The following is a 21427-nucleotide window of genomic DNA, read 5'->3' on the forward strand; positions in this document are numbered from 1 at the left end:
ATAAAAATTGAACAAAATCAATGAGATGAATTAAAATATAAAATAAGTCACATTAAAAGAACTAAGAAAATATATAGGAGTATTACATATCCCTTTTTTCGAATGAAGGATGTATGTTTTATCCTTATAGGTCTAATTAGAAAGACGGCTTCTTTGGTGTTGAAAGTTGATGGAATCGTCAATAAGGTGTTGAATGAACACTAAATTATGCACATGAGCAACTGTTGGATCTCGGTTTTTTGGGGTTTGAATTTTTACGGTTTTGTTAGTTTATTTCATTGGTGATGATTGATTTCAGTAATTGCTAATGATTGATAACCTACAAATGATGGTTATATTAATTGATGAAACATACTTTGTTTTCATTGATGAGCTTTAAGTGAAACAAGCACTTGCTTGGATTTGGATGAAACAATTTTGTTTCTTAAGTTGGTATTGATTGACACACACCTCTATAAATAGGTTGTGTGTACTTAAGGGAATTCCAACCCAATACATACATTTTTTCTGAATTCTTCTTTGAACATACATTGTTCTTACTTCTCTTTTACATGAAATGTGATGAATGAGTTATAAACTTTCATTGTATCTTTTAAATTCTTAATCCACCACAACCCATTGTCTTACATTGCATTTTCTTTGTGCTAAGAGTTTGTTGTAATAGATTGTATCTCATTGTGAATTTCATTATCATCCCAAGTACCCTTGTGGAAGAATATCACAAAAGAAAAGTGTTTACATGCCTTCTATTAATATCAAGTTTCCGAACGACTTGAATTCGTTGTTGCAACCTAATCTTCATGGAGTCCATCTTGGTGATCAACAAAGTAAGGAGTTTTATTGCCATCTACATAAGAGGAATACAAATTGGTTTGTTGTAATTATAATTTATATTTGCATTATATTTCCAATAGCAGCGAGATGTTATCATTGATAGTTTGATGCCAAAGGTCGTGTCAAGGGTTGCTTGTGTACAATCATCGTGAATAAATAGTAGTTGCCGTAATGTGGCGTCTACGAAGGTCAATAGCCAAATAAACAACACCTTCCTAGTTGCTTCTCATAAATTAAGATGACTTGGCAATGATGTTGAGGTGAAGTACAATGGACAACACTAAGCTCATATTTTCAGCCATTAGACCTTATGAAGATATGTTTGAATAGATGATGTAACCATGATAGTAAAGCACGTTCTTTTGGGGATAAGGTTATATGCATGAGTTGAAGAGTAAAACATGTTTTGTACCGACCCTTGCTTCTTCAAACATGGAGGAGAGGATGTTATGCTACTACTTATGAAGCTAGATAATATTAAATATGGGGATGGAGAATTAGTATTTGTGCATACTAATGTCTCTGATATTGCACCAAATTAAGGGGTTGATTGCACACCTTAATTTGGCCCAAAGTGATGACTATGGATTGAAATGGAATAGCTACAAACAGCACACAAAACACAACACAAAATCAGCCTCAAGAAACCAGTTCTTGATTTTCAAGCTGACGGATTACCCTCTAATGGCTTCGCTCACCACCTTAGTGTAATTGATAATGCAACCCAAGGATTGACTACCTTGTAGAATGCAAGATAAACTTTAAAATTTTATGACTAACAATTCAAAGGGAGAAGTGTATGACTAACACTTAGATGTTCAAACAGACAACGTTTGAAAGAAAAACAAAATGATGTTTATTTCTGAAGATTCTGAAAACTGTCTTTACAAGTGCTTAGGCCTCCTATTTATAGACCTAAGAGACCATCTGAAATTGGATAAGACTAATGTTTACACAACCAACGAAGAATAACGGCTAAAAATCAACGCGTGACAAACATGTGCACGTTTTAAGTACAAATAACAGAAAAAACAAAATGTTGATTATTTCGATAAACCAAATGCTGAACACTCGACCTTCAACATCATTTCTTTGGTGTCTTCTGTGATGGATAAGAGGCATCTTGGACCATGATAGTAAGGTCCATGTACAGAGATTCCAATTCTACCCTTAGTGTCTCCTAAGATGCTTAGGTTAGCTCTGGGTGATGGCTGCAAGGTTTGCTGGTCAGCAGGTTTCTAGAACTGATTTCATCTTTCTACTTATCATCCTCTAATGTTATACTTGAGCCATGTGTGCCTTGCATACTTGGTTCAGATATGGATCAAATTATAGGCAAAAAAAGAGAGCTGAAACTATATTGAGAGCTAAAGTTATACATGAATATATAAAATTCATTGAATATTAATTAATATGAATTGATTAATGATTTAGTTAACATGAGATTTTTAAGGAATACACAACACAAGTGCATTTTGTTAATATAGGAGTAAAAAATATGGTTTTGCTTCATATAATAAAGAAGACTAATGATGCTTGTTAGTTCGTTAAGATGAGTTTGATTATTGCTTTATAAAAGCTAAATTGTTCAATGAAATAATACGTCTATTATAAAAATGAGCTAGCGGATAGATTTTTCTAAAGGAAAAGAGTGCGAACTAAATTCAATCCAAGTATGTAGCTTGATTACAATCAGGAAAAACTTAATAATTTTTATTTTGTCAAAGCGGAAAATGAGAGAATTACGAGGATGAATTTGAGAAAAAATGTGAGCTTGCTAGGGATAATGGGCACGCACAGTGGTGCTTGCTCGAAAGAGAGCTCATCGATGATCCCTTGCACGAAAAACTAAGTTGCTAATGAGTGAAGCGGTGAATGGCATCTACTTGCAGCTCCAAAAGCGCCTGATTGGAATTTGGGTGCCAAGTTGCGTTGTGTAATTAATTATATTACTCTTTTAACAACAAATTAATATTAATTAAAAAATTAACTATTTTTGTGAAAAACAGTATGATTTAATAATTCGTGAAAAAAATAAACAGCCACGAACAAAAGAATGGACAACACATCTGGAAACCCTCAATTAACGTCATCTGGAAAAAAGAATGCAAACGCACACTAATAATCCACTCCCACGCCATTATTATCAGTTAATCACCTTCTTCTTCTCTCTCCTCTAAATTTCCCCTATTTAATTTATCCAAAAACCCTTATAATCGTCTTCAACCTTCAAATTGGATCATCAAAATCAATCAACAATGACGTGCATAAAGAGTGTGAACAGATCGGCGTCAGTGGCGATGTCACCAGATTCACCATACTTTGCAGCGGGAACTATGGCGGGTGCTGTCGATCTATCATTTAGCACTTCTGCAGAACTCGAAATTTACAAGCTTGATTTTCAGTCAGATGATCAAGATATTCCTTTGATTGCTCAATGTACTAGCTCCGAAAGATTCAATCGTCTATCTTGGGGGAAACACAGATCCGATTCAGAGGACTTTTCCATGGGTTTGATTGCTGGTGGTCTCATTGATGGAACTATTGGACTTTGGAATCCTTTGCCTTTGATTCGGTACTTTTATTTGATTAATGGTCGTTTTTTGTTTGATTTGGTTGGAATTTGGGTTTGTTAGCTTTGAATTGTGTTAATTTGATTGTTTTAATTGGCTCATTGTTGCTAGTATTGTTATAGGGTTGTGAGTTGGATTTGCATTATGGAAATATATTGTGGATTTTAATTTCAAGTCGTCGGTTTTGTTGTAATCTGAGTTATTGTTGTAATCTGAAATGTTGTGGATAACTCATCGAAAGGGGTAAAATTCTGATGTGACATACTAGTTGTTGATAATGTAAGGTAGTAGAGTTGCTGACATTGTTTCATCAATACAATGGTGTGCTGTGAGTTTAGAATTGGCATTCTAGTTTATTTGATTGAATAATATGAATAATGATTCAATTAACTACAAAGGTTTACTCGAGAAAAGCATGTTTAGATCATAAAGTGCCTCAACAACTTTTTAATATAATCTCTAATCCGAGTTTTTGAAAACTTGTCATCTGAAGGTTTATCATAGTAGTATTATAAGCTCCTCTATTTCATCAGAAGTAAAAACGTTTCAAACTGGTTTTTATCTAGGTTGTATAATTTTGATGGACAGTTGCGTGCTAGATAGGGAAAGTAAAATTTTGGTTGTATAAGCTTTTAGTTTTATCATTAACAAGGGTAAGGGTGCGTACATGTGATCCTCCCAAATCCCACCTGTGGTGGGAGCTACTTAATGGCAGCAGGGTAATGGAATGTAATTTAATGTATCGTTGTAAGCTTTTCTAGAGCCAAGAAGTATGATAGTTGAGGTTTGGTTAGGAGACGGGAAAGTGGGATCATAGTGTAAAAATGTGGTAACGGTCGCGATTGCGGTAATGGAATGATAATGCGGTAATGAAAGTGATGCTATTATCATGACTCCTAAATATCGATTGAAACCATAAGATATCTCTTGATAAGGCCCAAAATATTTTTTTTCACCTTTACAATGCTTAAAATATCCGTTCGTTTCTTTTGAAACCTTTACAACTTAAGGGATGCGATGCGACCTTATTTTTACACTATAAGGGGTAGCTTTGTACATAAATCTTAATGCTTTTCTCCTTCTTGCAATTGTTTCCTGCTATAAAAAATGTCTTGCTTTGTTTCCTCGGTGCTCCTATTGCTAAAAGTAGAGGAGCCAAATTGAGCCGAGCAGAAAGTAGTTTTCATTCAGAAGGCATATTGTTGCTTGCTTGGTGAAATCTCAAATATGAGATAATGAGATATTGCATACTGATATTTAAATGGTTATTTTCTATTGATTTACCTGCCAAGCGGTTATTGAGAGCTGCTTGCTCTTTAGCCATATGTGTGGTTAGGTTGATGTTGTTTCTTTATGTGGTTGCATGCAATAATACTATTACATATCAATTGGTTTTGTAGTTCTTGTTGCCAATAGCATGAATACTAATTCATATTTTCCCCTTTTTTCCTTTCTTTTCTGGTATCTTTTTGATTTTTCAGTTCTGAGACGAATGGTAATGCTTTTGTTAAACAGTTGGCACAACATAAAGGGCCTGTAAGTTCATATTTCTGATTTCTCATGCATTAGCTATTTCAGTTTTTGGCTATTTCTTGTCATCACTAATGTGCTTTTGTTAATTATTGTAGGTTCGTGGTTTGGAATTTAATCCTTTAGCACCTAATTTGCTTGCTTCGGGAGCTGACGATGGGGAAATCTGCATATGGGATATGGCATCTTTAGCGGAGTCTACCAATTTTCTTCATCTTCGGGTATGGATATGCTTTAAGCTTCTTTAATGAGCTCAAGGACTTCAAAGTTCAAACTTTTTGTGTTTTGGAAATTTGAAAAGGCAAAGGTTTTTGTTTAGTGGAAGATAATAAAAAAATTAAATTGATAATGGGAGAAAGTCATAGTAAAACATAGCATGTGTTATATCTGCATAAATTTCAGCTATGATATATACAAAAAAGAGAAAGGTGCAAATATTAAGCTGACTAGGGGAAATCATTTTTAATTTCAGTAGCTGTCACTTACTATTTGTATCTAGATAGTGTTAGAAATAGACTTAACTTCAATTTATGGCTTTAGTCTAAAGGTGATTCGGATGACAGATTGCAAGAAATATAAAGACATTTGATTTTCAGAGCATATGGAAAGTCAGTAGATGTAAACAGGAGAGGAGAATATTTGTGGATGATCACTAAAGTTGAAATCTTGGTTCATTCGTATGACCGCAAACAAATTTTAAAGCTTCAACATTTTTGTTGAATTCAGTCTATCTGTTTTTAATATGATTGTATATGCTTCCATTTGAACGAATTTGATGTTTACCTGTTGACTTTGTCCCTTGCAAATATCTCCAATGTTTGAAGGGTTACTAGAATTTCACATGTGGAATATGTTTCATCCAAACATCTTCTTATTCGAAATTTCATTTCACCTATATTTTTTCTTTACCCCCTATGGTGGCAACATTCCCATAGTGGCAACTTGGCAGATTAGATATCACGTCACTCTATTATCTCATGGTAATGTTTCATCAAAGATTTTTGAGAGAAATCACGTGTTTTTAATGGTTTAAATAATTAAATTTCTTCTAGTTAAGAGAGGGTAATGAAACCACGACAGAGAGATCATAAAATATGAAAATAGTTTTTTATTAGTGTAGCTATGTGCACCTACATATCAGATGATACAATGGCACCATTTGAAATACATTGATGCAGGGTAGTGGTGCAGCTGCCCAAGGCGAAATTTCGTATTTATCTTGGAATCGGATGGTCCAACATGTCTTTGCTTCCACTTCATACAACGGGTTAACTAGTAAGAAGGAATTTCATTCATTTTTTAGGGCATTGAGGCTTTTTTCTGTTTCTTTTCTGCAATTGATTTTCCAAATATTACTTTTTTCTAGCTGTTTGGGATCTAAGGAAGCAGAAGTCAGTTATCAGGTTTGTAGGTTGCTCTTTGATATTGTTTTGGGTTTACTATTTGATGGTTATCTGCTTTGTTTATTGATCGACAATGTGGAACTGTTGCTGCGTGATAGTTTTTATTCAGATTCAAACAGAAGGCGTTGCTCTGTTTTGCAGTGGCATCCTGATGTAGCAACTCGGCTTGTTGTTGCATCAGATGATGATAGTTCACCTTCTCTTAAGGTAATGCCCTCATTTAACTCTACATTATTCTATAATTGATATTCTTTTTTGCATGTCTTAAATAAATATGGTTGCCACAGCTGTGGGATATGAGGAATACTATGTCACCTGTGAGGGAATTTGCAGGGCATTCAAAAGGTAAGCATCTATTTATGTACCTGTCTCATTTTCAGTGTTTTTTCATAATGTCACCAAATTGCATTAGTATCTTGCAGTGATCTCAAGTATTCCCACTTCATTTTTTGCTTTGGTAGAGAATGAATTTTGATGTTTTGATGCTAATCATGCGCACCTTTTGTTTCCAATTTATCATAAATTAGGTGTAATTTCAATGGCGTGGTGCCCTAGTGAAAGCTCCTACTTACTTACTTGTGCCAAAGATAACCGTACAATTTGCTGGGATATTAATTCTGGAGAGGTATGACTATCTCAGTGGGGGAACTGAAGCATTGTTGTTGTAATGTTTGAAGGTATTAGTTGACTTCAATTTTGATATGGTGTTCTTCTGGCTGAACCTTTTGCAGATAGTCTGTGAGTTGCCTACTGGAACTAACTGGAATTTTGACGTACATTGGTATCCGAAAATACCTGGGGTTATATCTGCGTCATCGTTTGATGGAAAAATTTGCTTCTACAATATGGAGGTATGCTAGTTGATTTACACTGTTGATATGCTTTGCTATGAGGAAGGCTGGGATTATAATATCTGAATTTGGCATCAATAAATCACTTTCAAATAGAAAAATCATAGATATATGTTGGTTATGTTTCATAATATATGGCATTTTTAGCTAATTTTTTTTTCCATGAATGCACGTCATCTGACATCATGGATTACATTACATCACATTGCCCTAATGTCCATGAGTGACACCACCTATGGTGTGGTTTGGGGGTCGGATGTACGCAACTTTACCCTTGTTAGTGATAGCACTAACAAAGAGGTTGTTTTCGATTAACCCTTGGTAGCAAACATCATGTGAAACTTCATTTAAATAAGAAGTGTTCTTGATTCAATGAACAATTTTAATATAGTCTATTATAATCCAAAATGAAAGAATCATAAATGTTTGGCCCCAACGAAATAAGTGACATTTTGTAGCCTTGTTGTAAATTAAAGGGTCAAATCATATTATAAATGCAAAGGTAATTGTCAATGCTATTTTTCAAAAAAAAAAAAAAGTCAATGCTATTTTAATCTGATAGATTAGACTTACCGAACCAATGGTTTGTTAGTTGATATCTGATTCTGGGTTGTTCATCCCGAATTGCTATGCGTTTGCCAAGGTTCGCGTCCCAAGTCGATGAAAGTTATTATTTGATCTGTCCTTGTCCTTGAAGTTTCAAGCGGAATTCTTGTTACTATGCAGTATACAGGTTCTTTAGGAAGAAGATAAAGGGTGAGTGCTTTCGTTTTCTGTTTTCTTATTTGGGGTTGGAGTGTATCAAGACAGATTAAAGTTACTTTCTCATTGCTAGCTGTCAACTGCCACGTGTTTCTTTTATTCTTTTTCTTTTCCTATTTTTAAGTTTTCTAATTGGGATAAATTTTTTTACTCCATATAAGAAGTGAGCTTTGACGTTTAAAGAATGAATTACGAATTACAGCCTCAATATTTATTTATTTATTTATTTTTTTGTAAATTATAGCCACCAAAATGTGAAAGTTGATGAATTTCGTTCCCACGCCTGACCCGGATAGTTTCTCGATCCTGGTAACTCTGTGATAGACACAGCCCACATTTCAATGTTTGAAAGTGACAAGTTACCTTGTATTTTGGAGCAGAAGGAAATTAATTGACTTTGTAGATGCAGAATAGAAATAATTTTAAAACAAAAAATCTCATTTATCAGGAAATTTCTCTTTGAACCACATGGTGTAACTTGACTGGCTTACTACCACTTGTCTGGTCTTAGTGTAAAATAGATTTAAGACAAAGGATGTAGTAGGCTGCATCATGTTGCTTAAAAATTCTTTGGGTCACATGATTTGAGGTAGTTGATTGTCTATATTTATTGTGACAATATGTTGATTTTTATTTATCATCATAGTCTGTCAGGTTCACCACATTTTTATTTCTGTAATTTTTTTGTTGCTTGTGTTCTCTCGTTGATGTTTTGATTGACCTTTAAGTATTGTCCTATTTGTTGAATCAAATTTGTTTCGTCTTTGTTGTTGGACTCATCTTTGTATCACTTCCTTATCTGGTTGGTCCACAGGCTTGCAGCCGTTATGGGGTTGCAGAAACTGATTTTGGTGCAGGTATGACCTCTTGATAACTACCTATCTATTAGTCTGTGTGTATTGATTTTTGAGTTACAACCTGGTATGCTGGCAATGAGATATTCTGTCACAGTTTACTTCTTACCTCGAGGTTTCATGTATCCATCTTTGACCTCGAGGTTTCATGTATCCACCTTTGATGTTGGATGCTTGCAATTTAATATTATATGAATCCATGCAGCACCTTTGAAAGCTCCAAAATGGTATAATCGACCAGTGGGTGTTTCTTTTGGTTTTGGTGGAAAGCTTGTTTCATTTCTTTCAAAAGCGGCCTCTGCTGGTGGTACCGCCGGAACATCAGAGGTACTGAATAATCCGCTGCCTTTTTATATGCTATAATTATGGTTGCTATTGACTACTTTTATCTTTTATTTTAGGTTTTTATCCATAGTGTGGTAACAGAAGACAGTTTGGTGAGTCGTTCATCTGAATTTGAAGCTGCCATCCAAAATGGAGAAAGATCATCTCTTAAAGTTTTATGTGAAAGGAAATCACAAGAATCTGAGTATGTACCTGAACTTATACTGGGTATTATCTAGCAATAATTTTTTCATTCAGGCTGTGGCTGTGCTTAGTATGTAATTCATTTAATCTTTTTTCATCCTCATATTTGTAGATCTGAAGATGATAGAGAAACTTGGGGCTTCTTGAAAGTTATGTTTGAAGATGAGGGAACAGCAAGGTCAAAGCTTTTAGCACATCTAGGTTTCAGTATGCCAGGAGAAGTGAATGAAACTGTTCAAGAAGATTTATCTAAGCAAGTTAATGCCCTTGGGCTTGAAGACCATGAAGTAGAGAAAGCAACCTCTGTAACTGATCAGCAAGCTACTCCCAAATTTTTTGACAATGGAGAAGACTTTTTTAATAACCTTCCTAGTCCTAAAGCTGAAACTCCTGTATCAAGTGCGAGCAACAACTTTGTTGGAGATGCTGTTCCAAATGAGGAACTGAAACAAACAGAAGATGATGTTCTTGAAGAGAGTGCTGATCCAGCGTTTGATGATGCAGTTCAGCGTGCTTTGATAGTTGGAAACTACAAGGAGGCGGTCGCATTATGCATATCGGCTAATAAAATGGCTGATGCTCTTGTGATTGCTCATGTCGGTGGTGCTTCTTTGTGGGAATCTACTCGTGATCAATATCTGAAGACAAGTCGTTCGCCGTATCTCAAGGTTTGTGATTTTTTTTTTGGAGATAGTTTTCTTCTTTATGATGAATGTTAGAATTAAAATTGTACTCTTTCTTTTTGAACTTGTGTTATTCTTTTGCCTTTAATATGCACTTTTATGACAACGGGATTGTCGTGGCAGATTGTTTCTGCAATGGTGAGTCATGACCTCATGAACCTTGTGAACACTAGATCTTTGAAGTCGTGGAAAGAGACTTTAGCTCTTCTTTGCACTGTAAGTGAATTTTTCAATGTAGAGCTGCATAGGAATTTTAATCTCATAAACTGATGAAGAAAAGGGCAATAAAGCCCATGCCATTGTTGTGCATGTGTTCACTATTTTGTAGTCTACGAACACTTTGTGTATTTAATTTTATAGCTTCATTATTCATATCATGATATACAAAGTGTGGAAAAGGAATTTTGTCTGTATTCAGAGAAGTCTCTTGTTTCACTCGGATTAATTTTTCTTTGTTTTCAATATAGTAAATATCTACCTGTGTGGAAATTATTAGCCGCTGGTTTGGACCTTAATTTGTTGAATTAGTGATTTGGAAATTTAAAAAACTTTGCTGAAGCATACCTGCATATGTGCTGCAAGCCTGCAGTTTCTTATATATTATACTCTTAGTTTCCAATTTTTCATGTCAGTTTGCACAAGGAGAGGAGTGGACTCGGCTTTGTGATGAGCTTGCATCAAAACTCTTGGCTGCTGGAAACACGCTGGCTGCTACACTTTCTTATATTTGTGCTGGTAATATTGAGAAAACTGTGGAGATATGGTCGCATTGTCTATCTGCAGAAGCTGAGGAAAAACCATATGTTAATCGTCTACAAGTAAGCTTTATTGGCTTTTGAAAAAAGTGTTTGATTTACGTGCGTCATGTTAAATGCTTGCTTAATTTTATCTGTTAATGTGTAGGATTTGATGGAGAAGACTATAGTTTTTGCCTTAGCCACTGGACAGAAACGATTTAGTTCATTCTTGTGCAAGCTGATTGAAAAATATGCTGAAATTTTGGCCAGCCAAGGGCAGTTGTCCACGGCATTGGAATTTCTAAAGCTTTTGGGGGAGGATATATCTGCTGAGCTTGTCATCTTAAGAGACCGCATTGCAGTTTCTTCCCAGCCAGGTATTTGGTGGAATGTTTTTATTGGAATATTTTTATGTTTTTTTCCTGGATGCAGCTTGAGGGTGATTGAACTGAGTCTTGTTGATGCTTTGTTCTGATTCTTGAAGTGTCAATAATTTTACCCTCTCTGGTAAACATGTGTCAACTTGTTTTAAAAATTATTGGAGTGTATTAGAGTATCATTGATAGCATGCCCAAAAAAATCAATCTTCCCTCCCCATTTTTCCTTTCACATTAACTGAACATTTCTACGCCCTCTTTACAACGGATTTTAAGAAAAATTCATGTCCCTTTTTCTGTCTTAGTTACGGAATGGTTATTAAATTTTTTGTGGTACATAATGAGTATTGCAGGGATATATATGAGCATTTAAGGGGAATTTTTGACCCTGTAACTGTACCTTTGATTTTGCTACTTCTATGTTTGACAGTGGTCACATCCACTTGTTTTATTAGTTTTATTCTTAACCAAAAATTTATTTACTCCCGTCGGTTGCAACAAAATAGAAGGATTTGAGCGATGATCTATTATCAAAGAGGATGCACTTCCCCCTTTAGTACTCACTTTTATTCGCTTTTTCATAGTATTTAACGTTTTCACCTTTTTTGGTTTTTACATGATTCTTTGGGGTAACGAAATGTTATTGCCATGAATCAAAAAAATAATCTCTGTGCCATCAAACATTATCCTGTATGTCCATTTTCAATGGGGAGTTTTATAGTTCTTTGATTTCAGATTGTTATATATTTTACTACTCATTATATCATGTCCTCTTTTAATTTATGTGAAGTTGCATATGATGTTTATTATCAAGGGTCAATTGGAAACAACCTCTTTGTTATCACTAACATGTGTAAGGTTACATACATCGGACTCCTCAAACTCTTTCTACCAATAACGTTGGGATAATGGAATGTTGCTTTATCAACCACAGTTAACTGATGCTCTTATTTGTAACTTTCAACCATCATGTAATATGCTTATTGTTTCTTGAACGTTTGTATAAGGGGTGAAAAGCAAGTAAGAAGGGTTTTTCCTGTTTTTGAGATGGAGAACGGTTTCTGTTTTTGAAATGAAGAACGGTTTCTGTTTTTGAAATGAAGGGTTCTCAGTTTTCTGTGTTCCTTTCACATTCTTTTTCTCGACCTTTTCTTTTTCTTTTTCTTTTTCTTGTAGTAGAACTTTGTAGTAGAAGCTTTAACCAAAATTTTCACTTGAGGAACCTAAAAATTGAATCAAACAACCCAACTCAACAAAACAATAAATCTAGCAACTTACGAATCACAAATCCCAATTCGTACAATGAATCAAAGCGGGCAACGAATATTGTGACATTGCAAGAGATATAGACTTGTAAAATGAGTGAGCTGGAGAAAAAATAAATTTTGATAGGTAAATAACATTAGAAGGAAAGGAATATAAAAGGGTCAGTAAAGCCTTAAAAGTGATGTTTATAGTTAGTAGTGCCTGAAACTTCTAGCAAATGAATTACTGTGCTTAATGTCATTTTCCTTTTCTACCTGCATTGTTGAGCCATAAGTTAACGCACATTATGCCTTGATTAATGCTGATTTTCTTCTTCTGGGGGTAATAACTAAAGCTTGGGTAAAAATTGTAGATAGTGCAACAGAGGACTGGATGTTATCACTGTGACATTAGTGCTGCATGTTCTTGTTTATTCTTTAGATTTTGGACAACTATCTAACACAGCACCTGGTTGTAGAGACAGAAGCTGAAAAAACAATTTCTTATGAGAATATACAAGCACCATCAGGATCTTTATACGGTGCTGAATCTGGAAGTTATGGTGACAATTCGCAATCATATTACTCTGTAAATTCCTGCCACCCTTGTTTTTAATCAGTGTTTTACAGTCAGTTTTTTGATTGAGACAAGTAATTCCTGGAACTTTCCTTTCCTCCTTTTATGTGACATTATTTCTGTGTTAGGGTTCTGGAACAGCTCATTTCCAGTCAGTTCCTGGTTCTGGTCATTATGGTGGCAATTATGCACAGCCTCATCCCTATCAAGGATATGCAGCTCCCACACCTTATCAGCCAACGCCACCTACCAACCAGTTATTTGTTCCACCTCAATCACAACAGATTCCCCAGGTAATTTTTTGTGGCACATTATATATAGGTAGCTCATTTTTTGAGTAAATGAACCTGCATCTGGTACATGTTTACTGTCTCCAGCTTCTCTTGCCATTGATATGAGTGATTGTGTTAGCTAGGGAAATGTCTAAGCTTTTTGGTGGTTTGCTTCCTAAAATGTATAGTATCAGACAAATCCTTAATTTTTGTGAAAAGTTTAAACTTTAAATCCATCCCAAGGTCAGTGTTGGAGGGATGATATGTTTTTCTCATATCTTTGTGCTTTGCATTGCTGTCTTCTAGAATTCACATTTATCTTTGGCAGATCCCATCATGTATGTTCTTTTATTTTTGTCATTTTAATTTTTTTTCTTTTGATTAATGTGTACCAAATTATGATACGAAATACTCTAAGGTCCTTAAATGAACTTGATACAATGTTTACCAGGAATCTTACCCTATGCTGGTCAGGTTTATATTCAAATTTGGTTTACTGAATTGTGTTTGGTATTACATTTCTCTCCCATAATCTCCTACTTTCAACCACCTGTGATACATGTTATAGTTAATGAAATTTCTCCATACTCTAGCAACTAAGAGTTGTACAACAACATGTCAAAGCCTTGATCCCAAAAGATTGAGGTCAGCTACATGAACCAATAAATATTTCGTAGTGGTTGTCCGTAGAAATTATCCTTCTTTATTTAGTTTGATTATATACTATCTCAACCTATAAATTTAGGTTCTTCATGTATTTTTCACCCGTGCCCTCTAGGTAATCTTCACTCTTCCTCTTCTTTTTAAATCTCCCAAATCCCAACATTCTATCTTCCTTACTAGTTTGTCATTCTCCGTCGTTGCACATGCTAAAACCACATTAAGTGATTCTTTTTCATCTTATTTCAACATTTGTGACGCCTTAGCATTTTCTTTTTTGTTCATTTTGAAGTATTATCCTTCAAAATATGTCCACTCATCAATCCATATTTCGGCTACCGCAACAATGATCTTTCCTAAAACCTCAACATTGTGCAGCTCTGGTCTAATGAATGTCTGGTGAAACTTACTCTTAAGCTTAGGGTTACACCTCAATCACATAATATCCATGTTTTCCGTTTTTGCCACACACACCCAATCCTATAGATTACATTATAGTGAATATCCCAACTATTATGGAATATGGATCCAAGGTGTTTGAAGCATTCGCTTTGAACAGTTTCTTCATCTTCCAAGTTATACTGCCTTTACTTGTGTCATTTTGGCCAAAATGACACTTCATGTAAACTTCTTATTCTTACTTAATTTGAACCTTTGTAACTCCAACTCTTGCTAAGTTGTAGCACAATTAAAATTGTCTTACTGTCAGACTCAGCTATTCTATTAGACGATTCAACATTTGGTCTCAAATGAAGTGTCCATGTCCAAGTTAGATTCTTGAATTGATGGTACTTGGGGTGAAGAGTCTGAGGAAGATAGAATTGAATGGCATGTACTCCTGTTTGCTTAACTTGCTTGAGATATGATGGATTTGTAATTTTTTTTTTTGATACTTAGGTTCACTAATCAAGATTTTTATATGAATTTGAAAATAAGCTTCTGTTCGCTCAACTTTCTGGTTGGGTCCTTAGATGGTGTGATTGAATTTCTAGATTATTTTTTCCCCTTGAAAATTGCTTTACTTGGAGCTGTTACAGATCTGAATATATTTTATCTTTCTAGCAGCGGAACTTTACTCCTCCACCTGTCAGTTCTCAGCCTCCTTCAAGTACATTTGTCCCAGCTCCTGCACCAGTTTTGAGAAATGCTGAGCAATATCACCAACCTACATTGGGCTCTCAGCTTTATCCAGTCAGTGCATCCCCCCCTTCTGCTATTTATATGACTAGTTTGTCTTTTCTTTGCTTCTAACCTTTTTTTTGTATGTTGATGCAGGGATCTACTAACTCGAGTTTTCAATCTGGGCCACCTGGACCTGGTTCACTTGGCTCTATATCATCTCAACCAGGAGTTATCCCTGGTCAAAGGATGCCCCAAGTTGTGGCGCTTACACCAACCCGTGGGTTTATGCCACTGAGCAGTCCTGGTACTGTTGCTCAAAGACCTGGGATGGTCTCGACGCAACCAACAAGTCCCACTCAGCCTGCGTCAGCACAGCCAGCTGTTGTACCTCAAGCTACCCCAGCAACTGTCCAGACTGCTAATACTTCGAGTGTGCCAGGTAATTTAAATCCCCCTCCTTCCCTCTCTTCTTGTTGCATTTAGTATGACCTTATACTTTCTTCGGGTATTTAAAATTTTTTAAGTAACCTTGTCTATTTCCTTATTGGTGACCCCATTTATGGATAGTTAAATTTAATCCCTTGCAAAACTTTAGTGGTTTCTGATTTTTGTTTTTATTAATGATGTTTTCTTAAGATCTTTCTCTGTTTACCTCTTTATTTTTTTTTCTAAATTTAGGCATTGTGCAAGTTGTGCTTATGTTCTAATGTGGACATTTTTGGAAAGGATCTGAAGCTATGCATGAGACCTGTTTTTGCTGATTAATATACTACAATATTCTGTTAATTTTTGCCCGGAAGCTTGTAAATGTATGACATTTAAACATTTAATAGGGCGATAGTGAGCAAGTAATCTAGTAATGCATTTTATTCATGTGAAGTTTACTTATGTTGCATTATATGTATGAAGGTTAAAATTTGTCGCCTTGTTTAAAAGTTTAGAAGTTATCTAACACCCAATCCTTGAGTTATTTGCTATCAGTCAATCACAGTTGTAAGCTAATGGAATGCCCATCTTATAGTTTCAATTCAACGCTGATTCATGATTTTTGCTCTGACAGCGCACCTCAAGCCTGTTGTAGCAACATTGACAAGGCTGTATAATGAGACTTCAGAAGCACTTGGTGGTGCTCGTGCAAATGCTCTCAAGAAGAAAGAAATAGATGATAATTCGAGGAAGCTGGGTGCTTTGTTCACAAACCTTAACACTGGAAACATATCTAAGAATGCTGCTGAAAAGCTTGTACAACTCTGTCAAGCTGTAGATAATGGCGACTACAGCACGGCCTTGCAGATTCAGGTACATTCTCATCAATAGATAATTTGACTATTTGACTCTGATAAAAGCCTGTGTGAATTATCATGTTTTTGTTTGTTCTTGTTTTGGGTATAGGCACTCCTTACTGCAAACGAATGGGACGAGTGCGGCTCCTGGCTCATAAACGTAAAGAGAATGATAAAGTTGAGGCAGAATCTCGTCATTTGATATCTAACATTGTCGGACTGTGTGATTATCACATTCATGTACACAAGTACTTGCACTCCATAAATGGATATAAGAGCCCTTTTTGTTTTATCTTTTTAATTTTATTATAGGTCTTAAAACTGAGATTGTCATGCTTTTTGTTCGAGGCAGGTAGAAAGGTAGATATCAGGATCAGTACACTTCTCCAGATTGTTTTTGCCTATCATAAACTTTTGTAGCATTAGGTTCTGTTTTATCTATATATTGTATTATTTATTTTCTTTTCCCTCTTGGGTATGACATACAATTGATAATTTTTGACACTGGATTCGTATTTAGTTTTTACAACTGCCTATTTCAGAGATTGTTGCCATGTTTAGGAGTCGTATTAATCTGTTTACTCAAAAATCAATATTGATTCATCAGTTTTATGTAGAGGTGAACAAAGGGAAGGACAAAAGGCAACATTACCTTCATCTGCATTTTGATTGTGCTTATTTTATGCTACTCTCCCTGAACAAGGCAATCGTTAATGAAGACCTAAACTCAAGCCTTGTTTTCCAAGGTGTAATTAGAATCAATCTCGAGTTAACAACTAAAAGAGTCAAGATCAAGTGCAAATTGAGATTCAAACTTGAAATTGAATTTGTTATAATCATTAGCAACATGCTAAGTTCGGCCATAGTGATGGCCAGGGCCTGGAAAAGAAACAATACCCTTATTATAAGTAGGTCGCGATTTAAAAGAATGGCTCGTGAAACACCCCACAAAAAAAAAAGTCAGACACTTTAATTACTTTTCTATGTCATATTATGCATATTATTTTAAATTAATTTCTCAACACTGATAAATTGAATACTTACAATTTAAATACAATTGAGTCATAGATATTTCCTAAATCGCCTTTTCTATTCAATATAAATAAAGTAACAAAATTTCAAATGTTCTGAAGTCAACCAAAAGAAACACCAAATAGGAGTATACTGTATTCAATTAACTACTAAAACGGTTGATTTTCCCCATTGTTCCAATTTCATCTATCAACACCAAACCCTAAATCAATAATTTTTGAAGAAAGAAAAAAATAAAGAGAATTATGGTTAGACAATTCAAATTATCGCGCACATTTCGATCTATAAAGCCCCATTCTTCCCCCAATTCTAATCCTATTCCTAACCCTAATTCTAAAATTAAGCCTGAGAAGCTCCAAGGAACGGAAGTATTATCAGAAAAAGTCGACTCTTGGTGTGTTTATCTCATCGCTTCTACAAATCCCCCTTTCAAAACATACGTTGGAGTTACCACTGATTTCTCTCGTCGGTATTATGGTTGTCTCTCTCGTAAATTATTATTGATCATTTTAAGTTCCTAAATATTTTGCATTTGATGTTATTTGTAATTTGTTAGAATTTTGTCTTTATTTTGATCGTTTTATTTTTTGTGATGAAAATATTGAAGCTATGAATTTTATGTGGAAGGTAGAGACTAGAGATTGCTTTGAACTTTGTCAAATTCGTAATTGTAAACTGTCAGTGGAACGTAGGTTTGCTAAATTTGGAGCTTATGGCAATCAATTTTGTGCAAAATTTTTAAGATATATATTGAAATGGCAAAAATGGCGTTGTGGCTATGAAAGTTTGTTGTTGCATATTGAAATGGCAATCAATTAAGGGGTACTCAGGCCTATCTAGGGTCCCAGCTTCGAATTCTCCAAAAATGTTTTCACATTCTTTATAGCTTCTGTCAAGATATTTGGGGTGATAAAACCTCCTTAAAATTGCTCATTACGTAGCCTTCTTGTTGCCATATATAGTTTTCTAGTGACCCAAATGAAGATTTCTATATCGCATTTTCACAATTACATAAAAAATTTTCGAAACATCGTGAAAGCTTGACTTATAACCTTTAAAATAGGATACTCAGGAAGTATATCGGGATTTAGCTTAAAATTGTTTAACATAATTTCCACTCCCTTCATATGTCCTATCATGATGTTCTGGGTGATAAAATCATAAAACCTACTTATTCTAGCCAAATTGCTCAGAAATACCATAAAGTGTGTCTATTAAGACATAAAACGCTCTTTGAGCTCATGATGTGTCCGCCTTGGTGCCATTAATTGTTTTCTAGGCCACGTGGTAAGCCAATGACATTCATGTATTACATTCTTACATTGCCTTAAAAAATTTTCAAAACACTCCGAAAGTGTGAAATATATCCTTTGAAATGGTATACCCCAGACCTCGACTCATAATTCTCTCAAACTTTTCACACTCTCTTCATAGGTTCTATTAAGATATTTGCGTAATAAAACCTCTTCACTCTAGCCAAATTGCTCACATATGAAATAAGGTGTGTCTACCTAGAATTCCATCTATATTGATTATTGACCACAATATCCGTTCTGCGACTGTTACCAAAATCATTTTTGAGCTCATTATGTGGTCTTCTTGATGCTTTAATATTAATTTAGGGCACATGGTGACCTATAGAGAATCATATATTGCGTTCTCACATTGGGATAAAAATTTTTCGTAACACCCCGAAAGCTTGACTTATAGTCTTTGAAATAGGGTACTCAAGACCTATCTTGGGTCTCGGTTTATAACTCTCAAAAAACATTTCCACACTCTTTCTAGGTCCTATCAAGATATTCTTGGGTTATAAAACCTCTTTATGCTAGCCAAATTGCTCACATATACACTAAGGTGTGTCTACAAAGACATACAACCACACTCTTTGAGCTCATCTTGTGGCCTTTATGGTGCCATTAATAGTTTTCTAAGGCACATGGTGACACTTTGAGGAATCCTATGTTGCATTTTTACATTGGCACAAATTTTTTTCGGAACACCCCAAAACGTTAAATATAGCCTTTGAAATGGGATACTCCAGGCCTTGCCTATAATTCTCCCAAACTTTTACACTCTTTGTGGGTACTATCATGTTATTTGGGTTGATAAAACCTCTTGCTCTTGTCAAATTGCTCACATATGCAATGATGTGTGTCTAATATGACAGACAAAACAAGGCTCTTTTAGCTCATTATGTGGCCTTCTTGCTGCCATATATAGTTTTAAGTGACCCAAATGAAGATTTCTATGTTGCATTCTCACATTGCCATAAAAAATTTTGAAACACTACAAAAACTTGACTTATAACCTTTTAAATTGGGTGCTTAGGAACTATCTCGAGATTTAACTTAAAATTCTTCAAAATAGATCACACTCTTCATACGTCCTATCAAGATATTTAGGGTGATAAAACCTACTAAGTCTAGCCAAATTATTGACATATGCAATAAAGTATGTCTATCAAGACATAAAACTCTCTTTGACCTCATTCTGTGGCCGTCTTGATGCCATTAATAGAACATAGACGTCTGTTCATTGGTGACGGAGAAATATCCTGATTGTTGCACTCTTTACAATAGGCCTGACAGTGTTGTATTGGCATTGGAGAGGGAGACTGACTATGAGAGTATGTCTTTCTTGGTTTGAATCTACCTAATATTTACTGAGAACAAGTGCTTTTATGTAGTTTAAAACAACATAATGGTGAGCTTAAAGGAGGAGCAAAAGCTTCCCGAGCTGGAAGACCTTGGGTTTGTGCTTGCCTTGTTCACGGATTTAGAAACAGAAGTGGAGGTACCTATTTCCTCCTTTTACCATACAAATTGATCTGTTCTCCAAACAAACTTCATACTTGTGCCTATATACTTGCTTAATTGTACAATACGTTTGTGAATGAAAACTCAAGCTATTGCCTTATCGCTATCACATTGACACTCATATGAGATGTTAACACCTTTTCTGACCAACACTGCTGAGAAATACTACAGTTGACTTTAATCTTGAACCTGAGGTGCTTCAATCTTCCGCTCTCATTTAGCATTTTAAGGTTTTGATGGTTTGTCATCTCAGATGGAAAATGCTGCCGTGCCATCTGAAATGCTTATAAACTTAAATATGTTGGTTCTGAGCTCTCATTACTGTCTTGTAGCTTGCGAGTTTGAATCAAAATGGAAAATTATTTCGAGGAAACTGCCTCATAAGAAGAATTCGGAAGGTGAGAAAGGGCTAGAGGAGAAGTGCCAGCTTCTGTTGCAACACAGGCATGCATCTATGGAGAAATTAAAGCATTCATTAGACTGTGGTCATCTATATGTCGACTGGCGATTAAGTCCTTGATAAATGTATTTATTACTTATTCACTGTATATTGCACAATAAAAGTTCTTTGTTCCTTGTTTTGATTATTGATTTTGTTCATTTATCCTCTCCTCTTTACCCATCATTTGTTGGTAAAAAGGTGTAACAGTTGAATTTTTTAGCGTCAAACTAAACTGAACCGAGACTTACTGATGTTATAAAGTTGTATAATGCCATCATACATATAGTCAAGCTTGGCTAACTCAAGTTCTTGTCCCTTCGTTTTCCAATAACTGAGATTATCATTAGTTATGGAAACTAGAGTAGTCGGAGGCTCGAGCCATACCCAATCAAAAAAGGATGTTATTCCTCCTATGCTATGATTTTCCAATGGCAAATTGTTCATATAAATCTTTCGGCGTGGAAGATTCTTTCGCTCAGACGCTTTCATTCATTGCTCAATTGCCCTTATGCGTGCCAAGTATATAACACTGATCATTTCCTGCTAATTCTGGCCTAGGGATCAAGACCCTTTCTTCTTCCTTCAACTTTGATTGTTTTCTAAGATAGGACACATTATGTGGAGCCAATGGATCTATCAAAACAGTTGAGAATTGAGACAACACTTCAACAGAGTGAGTTGAGACAATGTGACAATTACCTTTTTGATAAAACATTACATACATTATCATGTGTTTTCAAACTAAACATAAGATGTAAATTAGCTTAGTAATGCTGAACAATTCTCTAGAGAGTACTGATTGCTGAGAAAAAATGTGAGCCCTATTATAAAGAAGAAAAAGATC

General features: G+C 35.2%; 2 protein-coding genes across 5 annotated transcripts; both read left to right on the forward strand.

Annotated features, from left to right (window-relative positions):
* The first annotated feature begins 2856 nt into the window (after positions 1–2856).
* On the forward strand, positions 2857–16794 carry LOC130802140 (protein transport protein SEC31 homolog B-like). Of its 4 annotated transcripts, none has more exons than XM_057666047.1 (22): positions 2857–3409; positions 4889–4943; positions 5036–5158; positions 6116–6212; positions 6304–6340; positions 6439–6547; positions 6628–6685; positions 6868–6965; positions 7072–7191; positions 8768–8810; positions 9013–9134; positions 9209–9336; positions 9448–10003; positions 10142–10234; positions 10651–10836; positions 10922–11132; positions 12856–12965; positions 13082–13246; positions 14951–15076; positions 15161–15446; positions 16068–16306; positions 16400–16794. In XM_057666047.1, exons 1-22 carry the CDS (start codon positions 3093–3095, stop codon positions 16490–16492), a joined length of 3372 nt encoding a protein of 1123 aa, XP_057522030.1. In that variant the 5' UTR covers positions 2857–3092; the 3' UTR covers positions 16493–16794. The 4 variants fall into 4 exon arrangements, with proteins under 4 accessions (XP_057522030.1, XP_057522031.1, XP_057522029.1 ...); XM_057666048.1 differs by having other exon boundaries at positions 2868–3409; positions 12862–12965; positions 14948–15076; XM_057666046.1 differs by having other exon boundaries at positions 2869–3409; positions 14948–15076.
* Positions 16795–17358: 564 nt separating this feature from the next.
* LOC130802144 (structure-specific endonuclease subunit slx1) lies at positions 17359–21378 on the forward strand. Its single transcript, XM_057666051.1, has 3 exons — positions 17359–17791; positions 20012–20118; positions 20474–21378. The coding sequence occupies exons 1-3, from the start codon at positions 17568–17570 to the stop codon at positions 20659–20661; spliced, it is 519 nt and encodes a 172-aa protein (XP_057522034.1). The 5' UTR covers positions 17359–17567; the 3' UTR covers positions 20662–21378.
* The last annotated feature ends 49 nt before the right edge of the window (positions 21379–21427 follow it).

The sequence above is a fragment of the Amaranthus tricolor genome, chromosome 16 (genome assembly GCF_026212465.1).
Source record: "Amaranthus tricolor cultivar Red isolate AtriRed21 chromosome 16, ASM2621246v1, whole genome shotgun sequence".
NCBI lineage: Eukaryota > Viridiplantae > Streptophyta > Magnoliopsida > Caryophyllales > Amaranthaceae > Amaranthus > Amaranthus tricolor.

Bases quoted from the DNA above. Each gene is read 5' to 3' on its own strand.
- LOC130802140 (XM_057666046.1), top strand. From the start codon at position 3,093: ATGACGTGCATAAAGAGTGTGAACAGATCGGCGTCAGTGGCGATGTCA. The intron at 6,548-6,627 runs GTAATGCCCTCA...TGGTTGCCACAG, and splicing joins ATAGTTCACCTTCTCTTAAG to CTGTGGGATATGAGGAATAC. The intron at 8,811-9,012 runs GTATGACCTCTT...GAATCCATGCAG, and splicing joins AGAAACTGATTTTGGTGCAG to CACCTTTGAAAGCTCCAAAA.
- LOC130802144 (XM_057666051.1), top strand. From the start codon at position 17,568: ATGGTTAGACAATTCAAATTATCGCGCACATTTCGATCTATAAAGCCC. The intron at 17,792-20,011 runs GTATTATGGTTG...GCTTTTATGTAG, and splicing joins ACCACTGATTTCTCTCGTCG to TTTAAAACAACATAATGGTG. The intron at 20,119-20,473 runs GTACCTATTTCC...ACTGTCTTGTAG, and splicing joins ATTTAGAAACAGAAGTGGAG to CTTGCGAGTTTGAATCAAAA.